Below are 19,437 nucleotides of genomic sequence, written 5' to 3' on the forward strand. Positions count from 1 at the left end.
CTATCAGTTTGCATTCTTTGTTCTGCAGCTTCCGAGGGATCTAAAATGTATAATTGTGCAAACCGTCTGTTTTCACCCTGTTGAGGATGCAGTGTTCCTGCTCTGTGACAAATCGAACCATGGATTCAAAAACAGTATGGCCCATAGCCAGAAGACGGACTAATGTTAGCTCCCATAGATGCAAATGCAAGAGCACTATTTATTGACCTTATATTTTGCATTAAATTTTTGCTGTAATGATGCTGACCCATCATGAGCTGCTGTATAAACGGATTTGTTCGAATTGGTTGAAGATTTACTTTTCCTTTTCAGCAACACTGTAAATTTTTGATCAGATGGTCTTTCTCCTTCAAAATGTTTTGCTTGACAAAAATTGCATATCTGATTTAAATCTCCACATGTGTGGGGTATAATGTTACCCTCATTAATATTAACTATATCATTTATCATTGCCATTCTTTCTATTGTTGCGCGGGATTCGTTATTTTCCACTCGTTTACTTCGGTCCAGTCTCTGTAATTGTGCTTGCCGCAAACTTTGTAATTATCGTTCTTCTGATGTAAGACTTGCTCTCCTAGCTTTTTCTCTTTCAGCATGTCTCTTACGTTTTTGTCTTTCTCTTATATCATTTATCCTCTCCTGTGTGGCTGTTGATAAATGTGTTGTGTCTGTTTGTAGATCTGTTATCCTGCCTCTTTTTATTGCTTGTTGCTGACGTAGTGTTGCTCTCCTAGCTCTGTGTGCTTTCACATTTTTCTGACGCTTATTTTCCTTTTCTTCAATAGATCTATTTGCTTGTCTTTCTCTTAGAGATTGTTTTTTACGCTGATTTTCCTGTTCTTCTATAGATCTATTTGCTCTTCTGAATCTTTCTCTTTTAGCGTTTTTGTGACACTCATTTTCTTTTTCTTGAATTGATCTATTTGCTCGTGTTTTTCTTTGTTTTTCAGCCTTTCTTTTTTTGATTTTTACTTGCTGACTTGACTGTTTCTCCAGGAGAAATTGGTTATGTAGGGTTTCATTGTCTGTGTCTTTTGTCCTACTTGATGTGTCCTTTTTTTTGGGTGGCATATTGTTAGTAAAAAGTCAGAGTAATATAGGCTTGTATTTTTATAATTTTATAATATTTTCTCTTACTGTAATACTTACTTATATGTAATTGTAATATGCGTCAATGGCACTGACATTTGGCTAAGACTGCAGGCACTGTGACTGGTGGCTGATATGACTGCCACTGACTGGTAGTGCAGAGACCACTTGCACTGTGAATGGTGACTGATACAGCTGTCACTGACTGGTGGTGCTGAGACCACTGGCACTGTGACTGGTGGCTGATACAGCTGTCACTGACTGGTGGTGCTGAGAACACTGGCACTGTGACTGGTGGCTGATACGGCTGGCACTGACTGGTGGTGCTGAGGGCACTGGCACTGTGACTGGTGGCTGATACTGCTGGCACTGATTGCTGGCACTGACTGCTGGCACTGACTGGTGGTGCTGAGGCTGTGGGCACTGTGACTGGTGCCTGAGATGGCTGGCACGGACTGGTGGTGCTGAGACTGCAGCTGATGGCTGAAACAGCTGGCACTTACTGGTGGCTGAGACGACTGGCAGTGCCATGTGGTGCTGAGACTGCTGTCACTGTGAGTGGTGGCTGATACGGCTGGCACTGACTGGTGGTGCTGAGACCACTGTCACTGTGACTGGTGGCTGATAGAGCTGGCACTAACTGGAAATGCTGAAACCACTGTCACTGTGACTGGTGGCTAATACGCTTCGCACTGACTGGTGGTGCTGAGACTGCTGTCACTGTGACTGGTGGCTGATATGGCTGGCACTGACTGGTGGTGCTGAGACCACTGGCACTGAGACTGGTGGCTGATACAGCTGGCACTGACTGCTAGGACTGACTGGTGGTGCTGAGACTGTGGGCACTGTGACTGGTGCCTGAGATGACTGGCACAAACTGCTGGCACTGACTGGTGGTGCTGAGACTGCAGCTGATGGCTGAAACAGCTGGCGCTGACTGGTGGCTGAGACGACTGGCAGTGCTACGTGGTGCTGAGACTGCTGGCACTGTGACTGGTGGCTGATACGGCTGGCACTGACTGGTGGTGCTGAGACCACTGACACTGTGACTGGTGGCTGATACAGCTGGCACTGATTGGTGGTGCTAATACGGCGGGCACTGTGACTGGTGGCTGATAGAGCTGGCACTAACTGGTAATGCAGAAACCACTGTCACTGTGACTGGTGGCTATTACGCTTGGAACTGACTGTTGATGCTGAGACTGCTGTCACTGTGACTGGTGGGTTATGCGGCTGGCACTGACTGCTGGCACTGACTGGTGGTGCTGAAACCACTGGCAATGTGACTGGTGGCTTATACAGCTCGCACTGACTGCTGGCACTGACTGGTGGCACTGAGACGGCGGGCACTGTGACTGGTGGCTGATAGAGCTGGCACTAACTGGTGGTGCTGAGATCACTGGCACTGTGACTGGTGGCTGATAAGGCTGGCACTGACTGCTGTTACTGTGAATGGTGGCAATGATTTATGGCTGGCAATTATTGCTGGCACTGATTGGTGGTGCTGGCTAATACTGCTGGCAGCAGATGCAGTGTGTATCTGAGAGCAATTTCTGTCACTGTGCATGTAATGGCGGCGCTTCTTATGCACTCTGCTCCAACTGACACCACACACCATAAGAGGCGGTTATTGGCCAGCGGCGCAGTTGTGGGGATGGTGTGATTGGACGGCTCCATGCTGTGGGCAGTCCGTACAGCGTGTGGTGCGCCGTGTGTTTATTGGCTGGCGCAATTGTGGGCAGTCCGGGGCGGCGACTTTGATTGGATGGCCACGCTGCTGTGGGCTCTCTGGGTTGCATGTGATGCGCCGTGTTTTTATTGGCTGGTGGCACGGTGCTTTGGGCGGTCCCTGCTGTGTGTGTGTGGAGTGTGTGCTGATTGGTTTGTGTGCCGCGCATGCACACTTCACTAAGGCTACTTTCACACTGGTGTTTCAGGGTCCGCCTGTGAGATCCGTTTCAAGGCTCCAGTTTAGCCCCAATGCATTCTGAATGGATGCGGATCCATTCAGAATGCATCAGTTTGGGTCCGTTCTGCCTCCATTCCGCTCTGGAGGCGGACACCAAAATGCAGCTTGCAGCGATTTGGTGTCCGCCTGGCGGTGCGGAGCCGAACGGATCTGTCCTGACTTACAATGTAATTCAATGGGGACTGATCCGTTTACATTGACACAATATTGGTGCAATTGTAAACGGATCCGTCCCCCATTGACTTTTAATGTAAAGTCAGGAGTCCCTATTAATATACCATCGGATCGGAGTTTTCTCCAATCCGATGGTATATTTTAACTTGAAGCGTCCCCATCACCATGGGAACGCCTCTATGTTAGAATATACCATCGGATTTGAGTTAGATTATGAAAACTCAGATCCGATAGTATATTCTAACACAGAAGCGTTCCCATGGTGATGGGGACGCTTCAAGTTAGAATATACTAAGAACTGTGTACATGACTGCCCCCTGCTGCCTGGAAGCACCCGATCTCTTACTGGGGGCTGTGAACGGCACAATTAACCCCTCAGGTGCCGCCGTATTAGCACCACCAATCAGTGCCAGCAGTATCAGCCACCATTCACAGTGTCAGTGGTCTCAGCAGCAGCAGTCAGTGCCAGCCGTATCAGCCACCAGTCACAGTGCCAGCAGTCTCAGCACCACGTAGCACTGCCAGTCGTCTCAGCCACCAGTCAGCGCCAGCTGTTTCAGCCATCAGCTGCAGTCTCAGCACCACCAGTCAGTGCCAGCAGTTCGTGCCAGCCATCTCAGGCATAAGTCACAGTGCCCACAGTCTCAGCACCACCAGTCAGTCCTAGCATTCAGTGCCAGCTGTATCAGCCACCAGTCTCAGTGCCAGTGGTCTCAGCACCACCAGTCAGTGCCAGCCATATCAGCCACCAGTCACAGTGACAGCAGTCTCAGCACCACCAGTCAGTGCCAAGCGTATTAGCCACCAGTCACAGTGACAGTGGTTTCAGCACAACCAGTTAGTGCCAGCTCTATCAGCCACCAGTCACAGTGCCAGTGGTCTCAGCACCACCAGTCAGTGCCAGCCGTATCAGCCACCAGTCTCAGTGACAGCAGTCTCAGCACCACGTGGCACTGCCAGTTGTCTCAGCCACCAGTAAGTGCCAGCTGTTTCAGCCATCAGCTGCAGTCTCAGCACCACCAGTCCGTGCCAGCCATCTCAGGCACCAGTCACAGTGCCCACAGCCTCAGCACCACCAGTCATTGCCAGCAGTCAGTGCCAGCAATCAGTGCCAGCAGTATCAGTCACCAGTCACAGTGCCAGTGGTCTCAGCACCACCAGTCAGTGCCAGCCGTATCAGCCACCAGTCACAGTGCCAGTGGTCTCAGCACCACCAGTCAGTGACAGCTGTATCAGTCACCAGTCACAGTGCAAGTGGTCTCTGCACTACCAGTCAGTGGCAGTCATATCAGCCACCAGTCACAGTGCTTACAGTCTCAGCCAAAAGTCAGTGTCAGTGACGCATATTACAACTACATATAAGTAAGTATTACAGTAAGAGAAAATATTATAAAATTATAAAAGTACAAGCCTATATTACTCTGACTTTTTACTAACAATATGCCACCCAAAAAAAAGGACACATCAAGTAGGACAAAAGACACAGACAATGAAACCCTACATAACCAATTTCTCCTGGAGAAACAGTCAAGTCAGCAAGTAAAAATCAAAAAAAGAAAGGCTGAAAAACAAAGAAAAACACGAGCAAATAGATCAATTCAAGAAAAAGAAAATGAGTGTCACAAAAACGCTAAAAGAGAAAGATTCAGAAGAGCAAATAGATCTATAGAAGAACAGGAAAATCAGCGTAAAAAACAATCTCTAAGAGAAAGACAAGCAAAATGATCTATTGAAGAAAAGGAAAATGAGCGTCAGAAAAATGTGAAAGCACACAGAGCTAGGAGAGCAACACTACGTCAGCAACAAGCAATAAAAAGAGGCAGGATAACAGATCTACAAACAGACACAACACATTTATCAACAGCCACACAGGAGAGGATAAATGATATAAGAGAAAGACAAAAACGTAAGAGACATGCTGAAAGAGAAAAAGCTAGGAGAGCAAGTCTTACATCAGAAGAACGATAATTACAAAGTTTGCGGCAAGCACAATTACAGAGACTGGACCGAAGTAAACGAGTGGAAAATAACGAATCCCGGGCAACAATAGAAAGAATGGCAATGATAAATGATATAGTTAATATTAATGAGGGTAACATTATACCCCACACATGTGGAGATTTAAATCAGATATGCAATTTTTGTCAAGCAAAACATTTTGAAGGAGAAAGACCATCTGATCAAAAATTTACACAGTGTTGCTCAAAAGGAAAAGTAAATCTTCAACCAATTCGAACAAATCCGTTTATACAGCAGCTCATGATGGGTCAGCATCATTACAGCAAAAATTTAATGCAAAATATAAGGACAATAAATAGTGCTCTAGCATTTGCATCTATGGGAGCTAACATTAGTCCGCCTTCTGGCTATGGGCCATACTGTTTTTGAATCCATGGTTCGATTTGTCACAGAGCAGGAACACTGCATCCTCAACAGGGTGAAAACAGACAGTTTGCACAATTATACATTTTAGATCCCTCTGAAGCTGCAGAACAAAGAATGCAAATTTCTGCCAACTCAGGAATAAATACAGAGCTTATGCAAACATTAAGTACATTTATGGCACAATTCAATCCTTTTGCCGAGGCCTGCAAAATGTTGTACCAAGTTGAAAAAGAATATGAAGAGAATGCTGCCAAAAATGACAATGTTATTAAGGAAGTGTCCATGACAATAGTACAAGATCGCAAAAATGACCAAAGGCGCTATAAAGCACCAAAATATAATGAGGTTGCTTTTGTTTTTGAAAATGATGATGGAGAACCACCACTTGAAAGAGATCTTCTTATACACTGCAAACCAAGTGAAGATTATACAAATAAAAAAAAACACAAAGAATTAGTGTCCTTGATCCTAATTTGGAACCCATGGTTTATCCATTGTTATTCCCATATGGGTATCAAAGTTTGGGAATTGACATTCCATTGCAAAACAGACCACAAGCTTTATTAAATTTACCAAACCAGTGCGGCACCTAAGGGGTAAATTGTGCGAATCACAGCCCCCTGTAAGAGATCTGGTGCTGCCAGGCAGCAGGGGGCAGTTATGTACACAGTTCTTAGTATATTCTAACTTGAAGCGTCCCCATCACCATGGGAACGCCTCTGTGTTAGAATATACTGTCGGATCTGAGTTTTCACGATCTAACTCAAATCCGATGGTATATTCTAACATAGAGGCGTTCCCATGGTGATAGGGACGCTTCAAGTTAGAATATACTAAGAACTGTGTACATGACTGCCCCCTGCTGCCTGGCAGCACCCGATCTCTTACAGGGGGCTGTGATCCGATCCGATGGAGTGTGTGCTGATTGGTTTGTGCGCCGCGCATGCGCACTTCACTAATCGGCACACACGCACGGACAACAGCCCTGAGCACGTACACAGGGCTTTTATTAGTATAGATTTGCAGCGCTGCTGTACAGATTAATATTTTTATGCTAGTGCAGGTTGCATGGCAGTTATTATTTGTGATATTTTTGACATCTGCATTTAATATAGTGACCTGTTCAGCGACACGGCCAATGCAATACTGTGTTTATTCAACATACCTGGGGGCCTATGGGGCAATTTTGTTATTAAATAACTGAACATATTGATGTTGTTGTATGATCTATTGGTGATTGTTGGAGATGTTTTATCTCATCATCTTGGTAATGATACGCTCCGTAGTGCCATTTATTTTCATCGCATATATTGTAGACGTGGATCACTATATTGGGGATAACGCCCCTTGCAAGGTTCTCTGTATCAATATCCATCTTGCCTTTTTTTCTTTAGAATAATTTATTTTTTAAATTTATTATTAAATAAAGATTACTATACATTTTTTTTAATAATTGGAGTTTCATAGCTTTTTTTGTATATGGTAGCTAAATTATAACAGGTTTTGAGAATAAAAAGGGGAAAATGCTCAGTGTTTTAAGCAGAATGTATGCTCCTGATGTTGGAGGTGCTAGCAGTAAGCCTATAAAACACTTATCAACTGTAGAAACTTGAATTGTTTTTAAAGGCTGGCTGGCTGTCCATTTAAAAAAAAAATTATGTTATTGTGATTAGTGATGTCCCGAACTATTCGCCGGCGAACAGTTCATGGCGAACATGGCTTGTTCGCATTCGCCGCGGCGGGCGAACATATGCGATTTTCGGTCCGCCCCCTATTCGTCATCATTGTGAAAACTTTGACCCTGTACCTCACAGTCAGCAGACACATTCTAGCCAATCAGCAGCAGACCCTCCCTCCCAGACCCTCCCACCTCCTGGACAGCATCCATTTTAGATTCATTCGGAAGCTGCATTCTTAGTGAGAGGAGGGACAGTGCTGCTGCTGCTGATTTAATATGGGAAAGCGTTAGCTAGGGCAGTGTTCTGTGTCCACAGACTCATCTGCTGTAACGACAGCGTCCTGACAGCACCCCAAAAAGCCCTTTTTAGGGCTGGTACATCAGTCTGCTTTTTTTTAAATATATATATATATATTGCAGTTGCCTGCCCGTGTGTGAGAGGCTGCAGGCTCACAGTCTGTACTGTGTGCACACCATTCATACAGGGTATCACAGACAGTACCTTGCAGATAAAAAAAAAAGTAAATTTATTTTAATTTTTTTTATATAATCGCAGTTGCCAGACAGTGAGAGGCTGCAGGCTCACAGACTGTACTGTGTGCACACCATTCATACAGGGTGTCACAATACCTTGCATATAAAAAAAGTCAATTTATTTTTTCTCTGTGATATAAACGCAGTTACAAGCCAGTGAGTGTCTAGCCCACAGACTGTACTTTGGCCACTGGCCAGGCCACCACTCATACCGTTACAGGGTGTCACAATATCTTGCAGATAAAAAAATGTCAATTTATTTTTTCTCTGTGATATAATTGCAGTTGCCAGACAGTGAGAGGCTGCAGGCTCACAGACTGTACTGTGTCCACTGGCTAGGCCACCACTCATACCGTTACAGGGTGTCACAATACCTTGCAGATAAAAAAAAGCTAATTTATTTTTTCTCTGTGATATAAACGCAGTTACAAGCCAGTGAGTGTCTAGCCCACAGACTGTACAGTGGCCACTGGCCAGGCCACCACTTATGCCGTTTCAGGGTGTCACAATACCTTGCAGATAAAAAAAGTAATTTTTTTTTTCTGTGATATAATCGCAGTTGCCAGACAGTGAGAGGCTGCAGGCTCACAGACTGTACTGTGGCCACTGGCCAGGCCACCACTCATACCGTTACAGGGTGTCACAATATCTTGCAGATAAAACTAAAGTAAATGTGTTATTTCTCTGTAATAAATATAATCGCAGTTGCAAGCCAGTGTGTGTCAGGCCCACACAGACTGTACTGTGCTCACTGCCCACCACTTATATAGGGTGGCACAGTACTTTGCATGCATAGTACCACTTATCTAAAAAAAAATGACAGGCAGAGGCAGGCCACCCCGCAGGGGCCGTCGTGGTTGTGGTACTGTGATTTCCACTAGCCCTGGAATAATGCCCTGTGTTCAGAGGCCACGTATTCTGAACCTGAAAAATTCTGAGAAAATTGTTGACTGGCTTATACAGGACACCCAATCTTCAACAGCTTCCGCTAAGAACCTTGACGCACCATCCTCCTCCAGCTCAGCTTCGGTCACCTGCTCTCAAGTTACCACTCTCCCGCCCGCCACCACCAATACCACCACAGCCACCACAGCTGCTTCACTTGATCCGTCAGAGGAGTTATTTACACATTAGTTGGATGAAATTAGTGATGCGCAACCATTATTGCCAGAGGATGTAGATAACAGGGATATGTCTCAGTCAGGCAGGATTACACACATGGACGTACAGTGTGATGATGATGATGATGTTGTACCCGCTGCTGCTTTCTTTGCTGAGGTGTCAGATACATGTGAAGTGGTTGATGATGACGATGTGTCCGTGGATGCCACGTGGGTGCCTGCTTGAAGAGAAGAAGAAGAGGGGGAAAGTTCAGAAGGGGAGACAGAGAGAAGGAGGAGACGAGTTGGAAGCAGGGGGAGGTCGTCGCAAGGAGCTAGTGGCACAGTCAGACAGCATGTATTGGCACCCGGGGTCAGCCAGACAGCAAGCCAATCAACGCATGCTGTTTTCACCACCAGAATGCCGTCATTGCAAAGCTCAGCAGTGTGGTATTTTTTTTGTGTGTCTGCCTCTGATAACAGCAATGCCATTTGCAACCTGTGCCAAAAGAAACTGAGTCGTGGGAAGTCCAACACCCACCTCGGTAAAACTGCTTTGCGAAGGCACATAATCTCACATCACAAACGCCAATGGGATCAACACATGAGTACAAGCAGCACACAAACTCAAAGCCACCATCCTCCTCCTGGTCCAGCATCTTCAGCCACGTCAACCACTGCTGTCCTCCTTGCCCCCTCTCAACCACCGCCACTCCGCCTCTCACCTTCAGCAGTTCCATCTCATCTGCCCACAGTCAGGTGTCTGTCAAGGAAATGTTTGAGCGTAAGAAGCCAATGTCACTGAGTCACCCCCTTGCCCGGCGTCTGACAGCTAGCTTGACGGAACTCTTAGCCTGTCAGCTTTTACCATACCAGCTGGTGGAGTCTGAGGCCTTCAAAAAATTTGTCACTATTGGGACACCACAGTGGAAGGTACCCGGACACATTTTTTTTCAAAAAAGGCAATCCCAAACCTCTATTCAGTTATTGAAAATGAAGTCATGGCATCTTTGGCATACAGTGTTGGGGCAAGGGTCCATCTGACCACTGAAACCTGGTCTGCAAAGCACGGTCAGGGTAGGTATATCACCTACACTGCGCATTGGGTCAACCTGCTGACGGCTGACAAGCATGGAATGTGTGGCTCTGCAGCGGAGTTGGTGACACCGCCACGACTTGCAGGCAGGCCTACTGCCACCTCCTCTACTCCTCCTACTCCATCCTCTTCTATAACCTCCTCGGCTGAGCCCTCTTCTGCTGCGGCGTCTGGCTGCACATCAACTGAATCCGCCAAGCTCCCCAGGGGCTATTCCACATCCCGGATACGACAGTGTCACGCTGTCTTGGGGTTGACTTGCCTGAAAGCAGAGAGCCACACCGGACCAGCACTCCTGTCCGCCCTGAACGCACAGGTGGATCAGTGGCTGACCCCGCACCAACTGGAGAATCGGCAAAGTGGTGTGTGACAATGGAAGCAATTTGTTGGCGGCATTGAATTTGGGCAAGTTGTCACATGTGCCGTGCATGGCACATGTGTTGAATCTCATCGTATAACGCTTTGTGTCTAAGTACCCAGGCTTACAGGACGTCCTCAAGCAGGCCAGGAAGATGTGTGGCCATTTCAGGAGTTCCTACACGGCCATGGCGCACTTTTCCGATATTCAGCGGCAAAACAACATGCCAGTAAGGCGCTTGATTTGCGAGAGCCCGACACGTTGGAATTCAACACTCCTAATGTTCGACCGCCTGCTCCAACAAGAAAAAGCCGTCAACGAGTATTTGTATGACCGGGGTGCTAGGACAGCCTCTGCGGAGCTGGGAATTTTTTTGCCACGTTACTGGGCTGATGCGTCTTTTTGAGGAGGTGACAAACCCAGTCAGTCGCACCGAAGGCACCATCAGTGACCTCATCCCATTTGTTTTCTTCCTGGAGCGTGCCCTGCGAAGAGTGCTGGATCAGGCTATAGATGAGCGTGAAGAGGAAGAGTTGTGGTCACCATCAACACCAGAAACAGCCTTGTCATCATCGCTTGGACCTGCGGCAACGCTGCAAGAGGAGTATGAGGAAGAGGAGTCAGAGGAGGAATGTGGCTTTGAGGAGGAGGAAGACCAACCACAGCAGGCATCCCAGGGTGCTCGTTGTTGTCACCTATCTGGGACCCGTGGTGTTGTACTTGGCTGGGGGGAAGAACAGACCGTCAATGACATCAGTGAGGACGAGGAACAGGAAATGAGTAGCTCGGCATCCAACCTTGTGCAAATGGGGTCTTTCATGCTGTCATGTCTGTTAAGGGACCCTCGTATAAAAAGGATGAAGGAGAACGACCTGTACTGGGTGGCCACGCTACTAGAATCCCGGTATAAGCAGAAAGTGGCGGAAATGTTACCAAATTACCGAAAGTCAGAAAGGATGCAGCAGTTCAAAACCAAACTAAAAAATATGCTTAACACAGCTTATAAGGGGGATGTCACAGCACAACGGGAATCTAACTGGGGAAGAGGTGAAAGTAATCCTCCTCCTACCACGACCACGGCGGCATGGACAGGAGGCTTTACAGATGTGTTGTTGATGGAGGACATGCGGAGCTTTTTCAGTCCTACACATCTCCACAGCCCTTCGGGATCCATCCTTAGAGAACGACTCGACCGACAGGTAGCAGACTACCTCGCCTTAACTGCAGATATCGATACTCTGAGGAGCGATGAACCCCTTGACTACTGGGTGTGCAGGCTTGACCTGTGGCCTGAGGTATCCCAGTTTGCGATAGAACTTCTGGCCTGCCCCGCTTCAAGTGTCCTGTCAGAAAGAACCTTCAGTGCAGCAGGAGGCATTGTCACTGACAAAAGAAGTCGCCTCGGTCAAAAAAGTGTTGATTACCTCACCTTTATTAAGATGAATGAGCCATGGATCCTGAAGGGACTGACAGTGAGGGATACGTTTGACTAACAAAAGGCCTGATGACATACCTTGGCCTCAAAATGGTCCCCACGCTGCTGTATTTAATGTCTGCATACCAGATGACTTTCGTGAATTCTCCGCCACCAACTAGGGTTCAAGCCGCAATGTTTTAGTCACCTTTCTGCCTGGAAAACATCAATTTTTGGAACAATACCATTATTTTTCAGGCATGTGTACATGCCTAATTTTTCTGGCCTCTGGTGCTGCACTGTGGTTGCAAAAACAAAACAAACAAAAAAAAGGCATATACAAGTGTCAATTACCCTTTGTGATCGTTACCTTGTTGTGGTGTAGGGGCTTGCGTATCACAATGAAGCGATCATCACCTCTAAAAGTGTGTTGGCAATGTTGCCACACCCCAGATGATAAGGCCGTTGCTTCATTATGATCAGACCAAAAGTGATCGGCTGGATAATTTTTCATAGAAAAAACATGAATTTTCTTTATTTATTATTATTTTTTTTTATGGGTTTTTATGGGTTTTTAATACATAAAATAAAAAAATCATAATAAAGTCTCTTAATAGTTTATTAGAAATAATGCAGACAATTAAAAAAATCCCCATCAATTCCAATACAAAGCAAGTACAGAGATCAGAACTAAATTATTTCAGGATGTCGTAATGGTTCGTTAATTCGACAATGGTTAATCAATTCGACACACGTCCCCAGATAGGGGACGTAACAGGGATTAAACTGATAGGAATAGTACTAGTTAAGACACCACTCATATAGAGTGTCACAACACATTGCTCTGTGCATGCGCAGTGCCCCAACTTGGGAGTAAGAGGACCGACCAAGCTGCTTTTTCCATCTCCCGGTTCCTAAAATCAATTCCGTTTGGTGTATCAGAGTTTGGTCTGTCACTGTGAAGGCAGTCGAAGGTACCCGGCCTAAAAATGTTTTCACAAAAGGCAATCCCTAATATGGGATATAACAGGGATTAAACTGATGAGAATAGTACTACAGAAAATACCACTCATATCGGGTGTGACAGTAAATTGCACGGCGCAGACGCAGTGACCGTGGATTGAAACAAAGGGGAGGGAGCCAGCGTTTTTTTAACCATCTCCCCGTTCGAAAAATCTATTCAATTCACCTTTCGGGACCCTTGGTGTTGTACATGGCTGGGTGGAGGAAGAAACCTTCAATGACATCAACGGGACATGGCTAGCTTGGTATCCAACCTTGTGCAAATGGGGAGTTTGCGGTTGGGCAAATGGACTGTTTGCGGTTGTTTGCTGTGCATTAAAAAGGGAGTTTGGTCTGTCAATGTCTGTGAAGCGGGCGTAACCCTTACACTACCTGATCGATACAACATCATACCTGATCGTATACACTGGATGTTTTAAACCACGTTGTTCAAAAAAAATTTGGATTGTTAGGTGATTTATGCCCTTTATGGATTAAAACCCAACTCTGCGTCAACTATGTAATTTTCCATGGGAGTTTTGCCATGGATCCCCCTCCGGCATGCCATAGTCCAGGTGTTAGTACCCTTGAAACAACTTTTCCATCACTACTGTGGCTAGAAAGAGTCCCTGTGGGTTTTAAAATTCGCCTGCCTATTGAAGTCAATGGCGGTTCGCCCGGTTCGCCGTTTCACGAACATTTGCAAAAATTTGCGTTCTCCGTTCGCGAAAAATTAGAACAGAAAATTTTATGTTCGCGACATCTCTAGTTGTGATATTTTCTTGCTTGCAGATTTTGCAGTGCAGCATGAACTTATCACTGGCAGCAGCTATATGAAACAGACCTCTCTGAATGACCAGTCCCTTCCTATGCTTTCCCTGATATAACCCTGAATCTACCTATTTATGTCCCTATGGTATCCCTGTACATCACCTACTGCACCTACTGTAATTGACTAGCGTCTCTGGCATTCTGAGCAAAAGGACATGTCAGAATCTTGCCCTCTGACTGGCTGACAGGCTGTCCATCAACCTCTCAGCCAATCAGGGCTAGCACCCTCCTCCCCCACCCTCCCAGGGTCATGTGATCTTTCATCTTCCCTTCTGGTTTCCCCACCAATTTTCACATTAAAATGGTCTTGGTAGCGTTTTGCCGCTATGTGTTTCAAGTAAATCGACAAAACTTCAGATTAGTTTGAGAGCAGGATGTTTGTGAAATTGGTAATAAATCTGATAAGTTCAGAATCAGTTAAATCATCCTTAATCTTCTTTTTTAAGTTGTAATTGGGTCTCCTGTAACCTAACTTTACCTCCAATCTTGCTACTAGAGGTTAACCAAACCCAGGCAGACATTAATGTGTATAGATAACTTTAGGGTCTGAACCGAGGATTGCTTCCATTGGATACACATGTCATTCTTAGTTTGATAACACACAATTCTCACATTTCTTTGATGTTTTCTTGTCCTGTTTTCTCCCTACAGATCAGCTATGGAGCGATGGATCCCATCTTCAGTAACAAGCTCCTGTTTCCTTATTTCTATCGCACAGTCCCTGATGGGTCCACTCAGTATGAAGCTATTGTCCTCCTACTGGAGAACTTTGGCTGGAGCTGGGTGGGGATGGTGACAGTAGATGATGAAAGCAGCCAACGAGCCAGCATGGAGCTCTACAATGTAATAACACGGAGCGGGGTCTGCATAGCTTATAGAGAATCTGTCAGTAATTCTGCCAATTTCAAAATATCTATGGCCTCCAGGAAGGTGTTATATCAAATACAGAAGATTCACTGCAATGTGATTATATTTGTTGGTAGCTCATATGGCTTAGAGTCATTGCACTCAATATTGTCAGATGACTTAAATCCTGGAAGAGTTGTAATCATACTCTCAGTTATTTTCCCTGAAAGATTTATCACATTTACTACATTTCATGGATCTTTGCAGTTGACTCTTCACAAAGGAAGAATTCCAGGTTTACAAGAATATTTACTCACAGCCGGTCCTCTAAAATATCCAGAGGTTGAGCTGATGTTTAAAGTATGGAATGATTATCTTTCTTGTGGCTCTGGACAGTATTTATATATTAGACCATGTAATGAAAGAGATGTTCTAGGTAATGTGGATCGCTCCTGGTATGATGTAGACAATTTCCGTTACACATTCAGTGTGTACTCTGCGGTGTATATTGTGGCTTATGCCTTACATCATCTGATCTACTCACATAAAAGACAAGAACATCTCCAAATATTTACCACCCAAAATGAAAAATGGAAGGTAAGATTTTTTCAGACTTTTCCAACATTTTCTGTCATATTCCAAACTCCAGTAACACTAGTAATACACATAATTCTGTGGGACTGTCTGCTGTAACCCTCACTATCACTAAAGCAAGGAGACCTCATTTAATAAAATTTACTTAGTCAATGAGAGGAGCAGAAAATGGTGAGATTGCATGGTTTACCAACATTGTGGCCCCACATATGTGCTCCATTTTGCCACCCATTTGTTTCTGGCCCTTATTTTGATGTCAGTTTTGTGATCCACTTGTTAATGAGGGCACCACCCTACCCTGACAGCATTACTGGGGGTGATGCCAACCATCACAGCAGTCCCATGCAGAGCTCAGTGTTGTACTGCTAAGTGCTGAAGAGCAGTTTGCCGAACCACTGAGGGGAGGGGCAGGAGAGGCGTTATAATGCAGAGTATGGAACCAAAAACCTGAAAGAGAGAGTATGGAATTACTGCATATAGTACCAGAGTAGACTCTTGAGGAAGCAGTAAGAAAGTAGGACCTTGAGGCAAGAAGTGGCTGGAGGGAAATCTTTAAAATATATGGCGCCTGACTGGACCTGTGTAGCAATAGCCAAATGCAGCCACTGAGAGCTGGTGAGAGATGTTGGTAGCCATCGCTGTGTCAGTGGATGTGACAGAGGAAATTACAGCAGGAAGTAAGAGACTAACCACCATGAAGCCGATCCAACCAAGTCTATCAGATTGAGTGGATTAGTAGAGAAGAGACACAGTACCATACCTGGAGAGAGCTATACTGCTCATTAGGAGACATTATCAATGTTTAACATTTATTGTGAAATCTAAGGTTTGGAAAGATTTAGAGACTCCTAGGAATATGATTACTGTAACAAAATGCATAAATCAATATGTCAGACTCAGACTCATATCTATTGCCTTTAGCTGAACCAATATATAAGAAGAGTTCAGTTTATAACTTCTGGTGGAGATTCCATTCACCTTGATGAGAAAGGAAACTTTCCGACAAGATTTGATCTGGTAAATTATCAGGTATTTGCTAACCAAACCATGGGGAAACAAACAGTGGGACATCTCCATGAAGACAAAGGTCATCATCAGCTTCTTATAAATGAGAGCTCAATTATTTGGAAATCACAACTTCTCCAGGTGAATTTAGTGTCTGATTCTTTATTACATATTAACAACTGTCATCTGTTTATCCAAGACTAAAACGTTTTAACAGACCTCTTCAGTGTGGCTGGACCATAGTGGGGTTCATACTTACCTGGACCTCACATGACACCTGTCAATAGGGTATTGATTCCCAGAGACCCAGGACCTGCTAAGGTGGCCATGGAGTGATGCTGCCGGGATCCAGCAGCAGGGATCAGGTAACTGAAAAGGTCTGTTATAAAAGTTTAGACTTGATAACCCCTTTAAAAATACATATACATTATAGGTATATAGATGTGGATCCCCCTAAAGCTGCAAAAAAGCTCTTCTGGTCTCAACTCCATGTATGCGTCAGGCTTATAAATACGGTGGAAGAATGAAGTTTAAAGGAGTTTTCCAAATTTTATATAATTACAGGGCCTACGAACCCTCAGTTAGGTCATTAACCCAATGTTTGCACTTTTTGTTTATTTTTTGCTCTATAGGCAATTTAATCTGCACTAAATACCCAATTCTGCTTAGTTGTAATGTCACGGCTGAGGATGGGGGAAACCCTCAGCCGTGCGATGCCAGAAGATGTTTAGTCGCTGCTCGGCCAGGACGACAGAATCAGGGAGCAGGTCACCTCCTATCGCATCCCTAATACTGACCCTGACTCCTAGCTGTATGAGCCGACCCTGATGGTAGAAGGGCTCATACTCCGTAACCTGTATCCCTACTAGCCCTCAGGCTTGCCCTGGACTAGGAGCACGGTAAGACGACCTGTTCCTCCTAGGCACGGACGAACAGGAGTCTCACTGGCCAAGCTGCAAGGAGATGGGGAACATAAACAGACATATGGATATGACAGGTGAACCAAGCAGTTCCACACTAACCTGCCACAGCCTTGCTGACTGGAACCCGTGCTCAAATACGCTGTCCACACAAACACAAGGGAGACAGCACACACATCAAAACACACAGGTAACCAGGACATCCATAGCTGCAATAAATATCAAGAGCATAAAAACATCAACTTAACATCAGACATTCTTTTTTATGACCGCAAGGGTGGCCCTTACTGGAAAGATGGTATATGAACCAGGAGGATGACTCCAGCAAACCGCATGGCTGAAGTAGCCCTCAGCAACTGCCTTCCAGCAGGAAGCTAAATAGCCCAAGCGGCCACACCCACACACACATTAGGAAAGGGGTTAACCCTTCCATCACCAAACAAGGTAAGTGTCACTTAAAGGGGAAGTGTACAATAAATGATTACACTGCAGCTGTTACCGCAGGCAATGACATGCGTGGCAACCATGTCCTGGGAGTCAGCCAGAAGGCCGAGACACTGCCACCACATGTACACAATACCACACGTTGCCACTGGCAGCCACAAGTGAAGGGAAGTGTCACAGTGCACACCTACATAAACCTTGTGCACACCAGACATAGAAAGTGAACACTAAAACCACACTTTACCTGAGGCAACCGCATGCCGTGACAGCGAGCGCCTAGCAAGCGCTCAGGCCGCTGCACTGCCAACAATCTTATGTTGCCAACGGCAACCACACGTGAGGCAAGATACGGAGCTCACACCTGTGGTTGAGAACATAAAACAAACCGCTGACAACTGCATGCGAACCAAGGAGTCACGACCACAACCATGGTCGTGACACTCCCACCCCTCAAAGCCCCCCCAACTAAAAAAAAGGGGAAAACCAGTGAGGGACCAAAAACAGGAATGGGAGAAGGGAAATGTAGGGGAATCAGCGCCAGAACATGCGAGTCTCCCCAGGACTGCTGCCGGACCCTGGAGCAACACACAGGAACCAGGGATCCGACTGCCAGGCTCTGGAGCAACACACAGGAACCAGAGACCAGCAAAGAAACAGCCCGGAGAGACCGCACTGGCACTGCGTCCACTCTCTACTCACGTTCCCACTCCAGTTGCTGCCAACAGACACTCCAAACCAGCACACAGCCGGAAGACCAACGGAATGTTGCCAGCAGACGACCAGAGATAGGAACGTAGAGAGGGACATGGGATCACCAACACGGACACGGAAGGCAAGGTGGCGGGGAATAAGCCACCAACCGCGCCTTTAATGGTGATCCCCAAAACGCTCTCCCTCCGGAGAACGTGCATGCACCCCACAAACATATGGCGATGCATGCTGCACCCTCTTCCGAAGGTAGGATCCAAGTAAGGAGCTATTGCGGTCATACTGTCACGGCTGAGGATGGGGGAAACCCTCAGCTGTGCGATGCCAGAAGATGTTTAGTCGCTGCTCGGCCAGGACGACAGAATTAGGGAGCAGGTCACCTCCTATCGCGTCCCTAATACTTACCCTGCTCCTAGTCCAGGGCAAGCCTGAGGGCTAGTAGGGATCCAGGTTTCGGAGTATGAGCCCTCCTACCATCAGGGTTGGCTCATACAGTTAGGAGTCAGGGTCAGTATTAGGGACGCGATATGAGGTGACCTGCTCCCTAATTCTGTCGTCCTGGCCAAGCAGCGACTAAACATCTTCTGGCATCGCACGGCTGAGGGTTTCCCCCATCCTCAGTCGTGACATGTAAGCTGCCAAAGGTTCAAGTTACCTTGACAGCTAAAACTGAGCCAACAGGGTATGGACTGCTCACCGCCCCTCCCCTGCCTAAGCTCACACACTGCTCCCCCTCCCCTCTCCTATCTTCTGCTTCTACAGGTTAGACTACTGACGGCTACACTGACATAATAGGAGAATTGGAGACATTTGAAAATGGATGAGGAACTAAGATGGGAGTCCCCGACCCTTCCCTCCTTTTAATGGTTGATCATTGGCTGAGGACAGAATACGCTAGCATGCTGGAGCACACCCCATAGTATTACTGATCGCATCATTGTTTGCGTGTTTGTTTGCCAAGTGGTGTCTTGTCCGTGGGTTGACATGACGCCCAGCACGTCATTATGGGGGGGGGAGGGGCACCACCACTTGCTACTAGCTTACCCTATCAGTATGGCGATGTGGGGAATAGGACACATCATCACTGGGGAGGAGATTTAAACTAGATGGCGTGGCAATGCATCCATGTTTGCCACACCCAACTTCAATTAGTTTTGCTGCTACATAGAGAAACCAGCAGCACACCTGGTCGGAAGTCCCCTGAAACACATGGGGACTTTCATTATTCTAATCCTGGGAACCTGACTAATCCCTTGACAGCAGGACTGGTACCACCTGGGTCAGGGCTGG

General features: G+C 46.2%; 1 protein-coding gene across 1 annotated transcript in view; it reads left to right on the forward strand.

Annotated features, from left to right (window-relative positions):
- Window positions 1-19,437, forward strand: part of LOC120998916 (vomeronasal type-2 receptor 1-like) — a 211,871-nt gene that overhangs the window by 70,658 nt on the left and 121,776 nt on the right. The window contains exon 3 of the mRNA XM_040429795.1: window positions 14,282-14,473. Coding sequence (XP_040285729.1) covers window positions 14,282-14,473 — 192 coding nt within the window. The remainder of the gene's footprint in view (window positions 1-14,281; window positions 14,474-19,437) is intronic.

Source organism: Bufo bufo, chromosome 4, assembly GCF_905171765.1.
Source record: "Bufo bufo chromosome 4, aBufBuf1.1, whole genome shotgun sequence".
In the NCBI taxonomy this organism is placed as follows: Eukaryota; Metazoa; Chordata; class Amphibia; order Anura; family Bufonidae; genus Bufo; species Bufo bufo.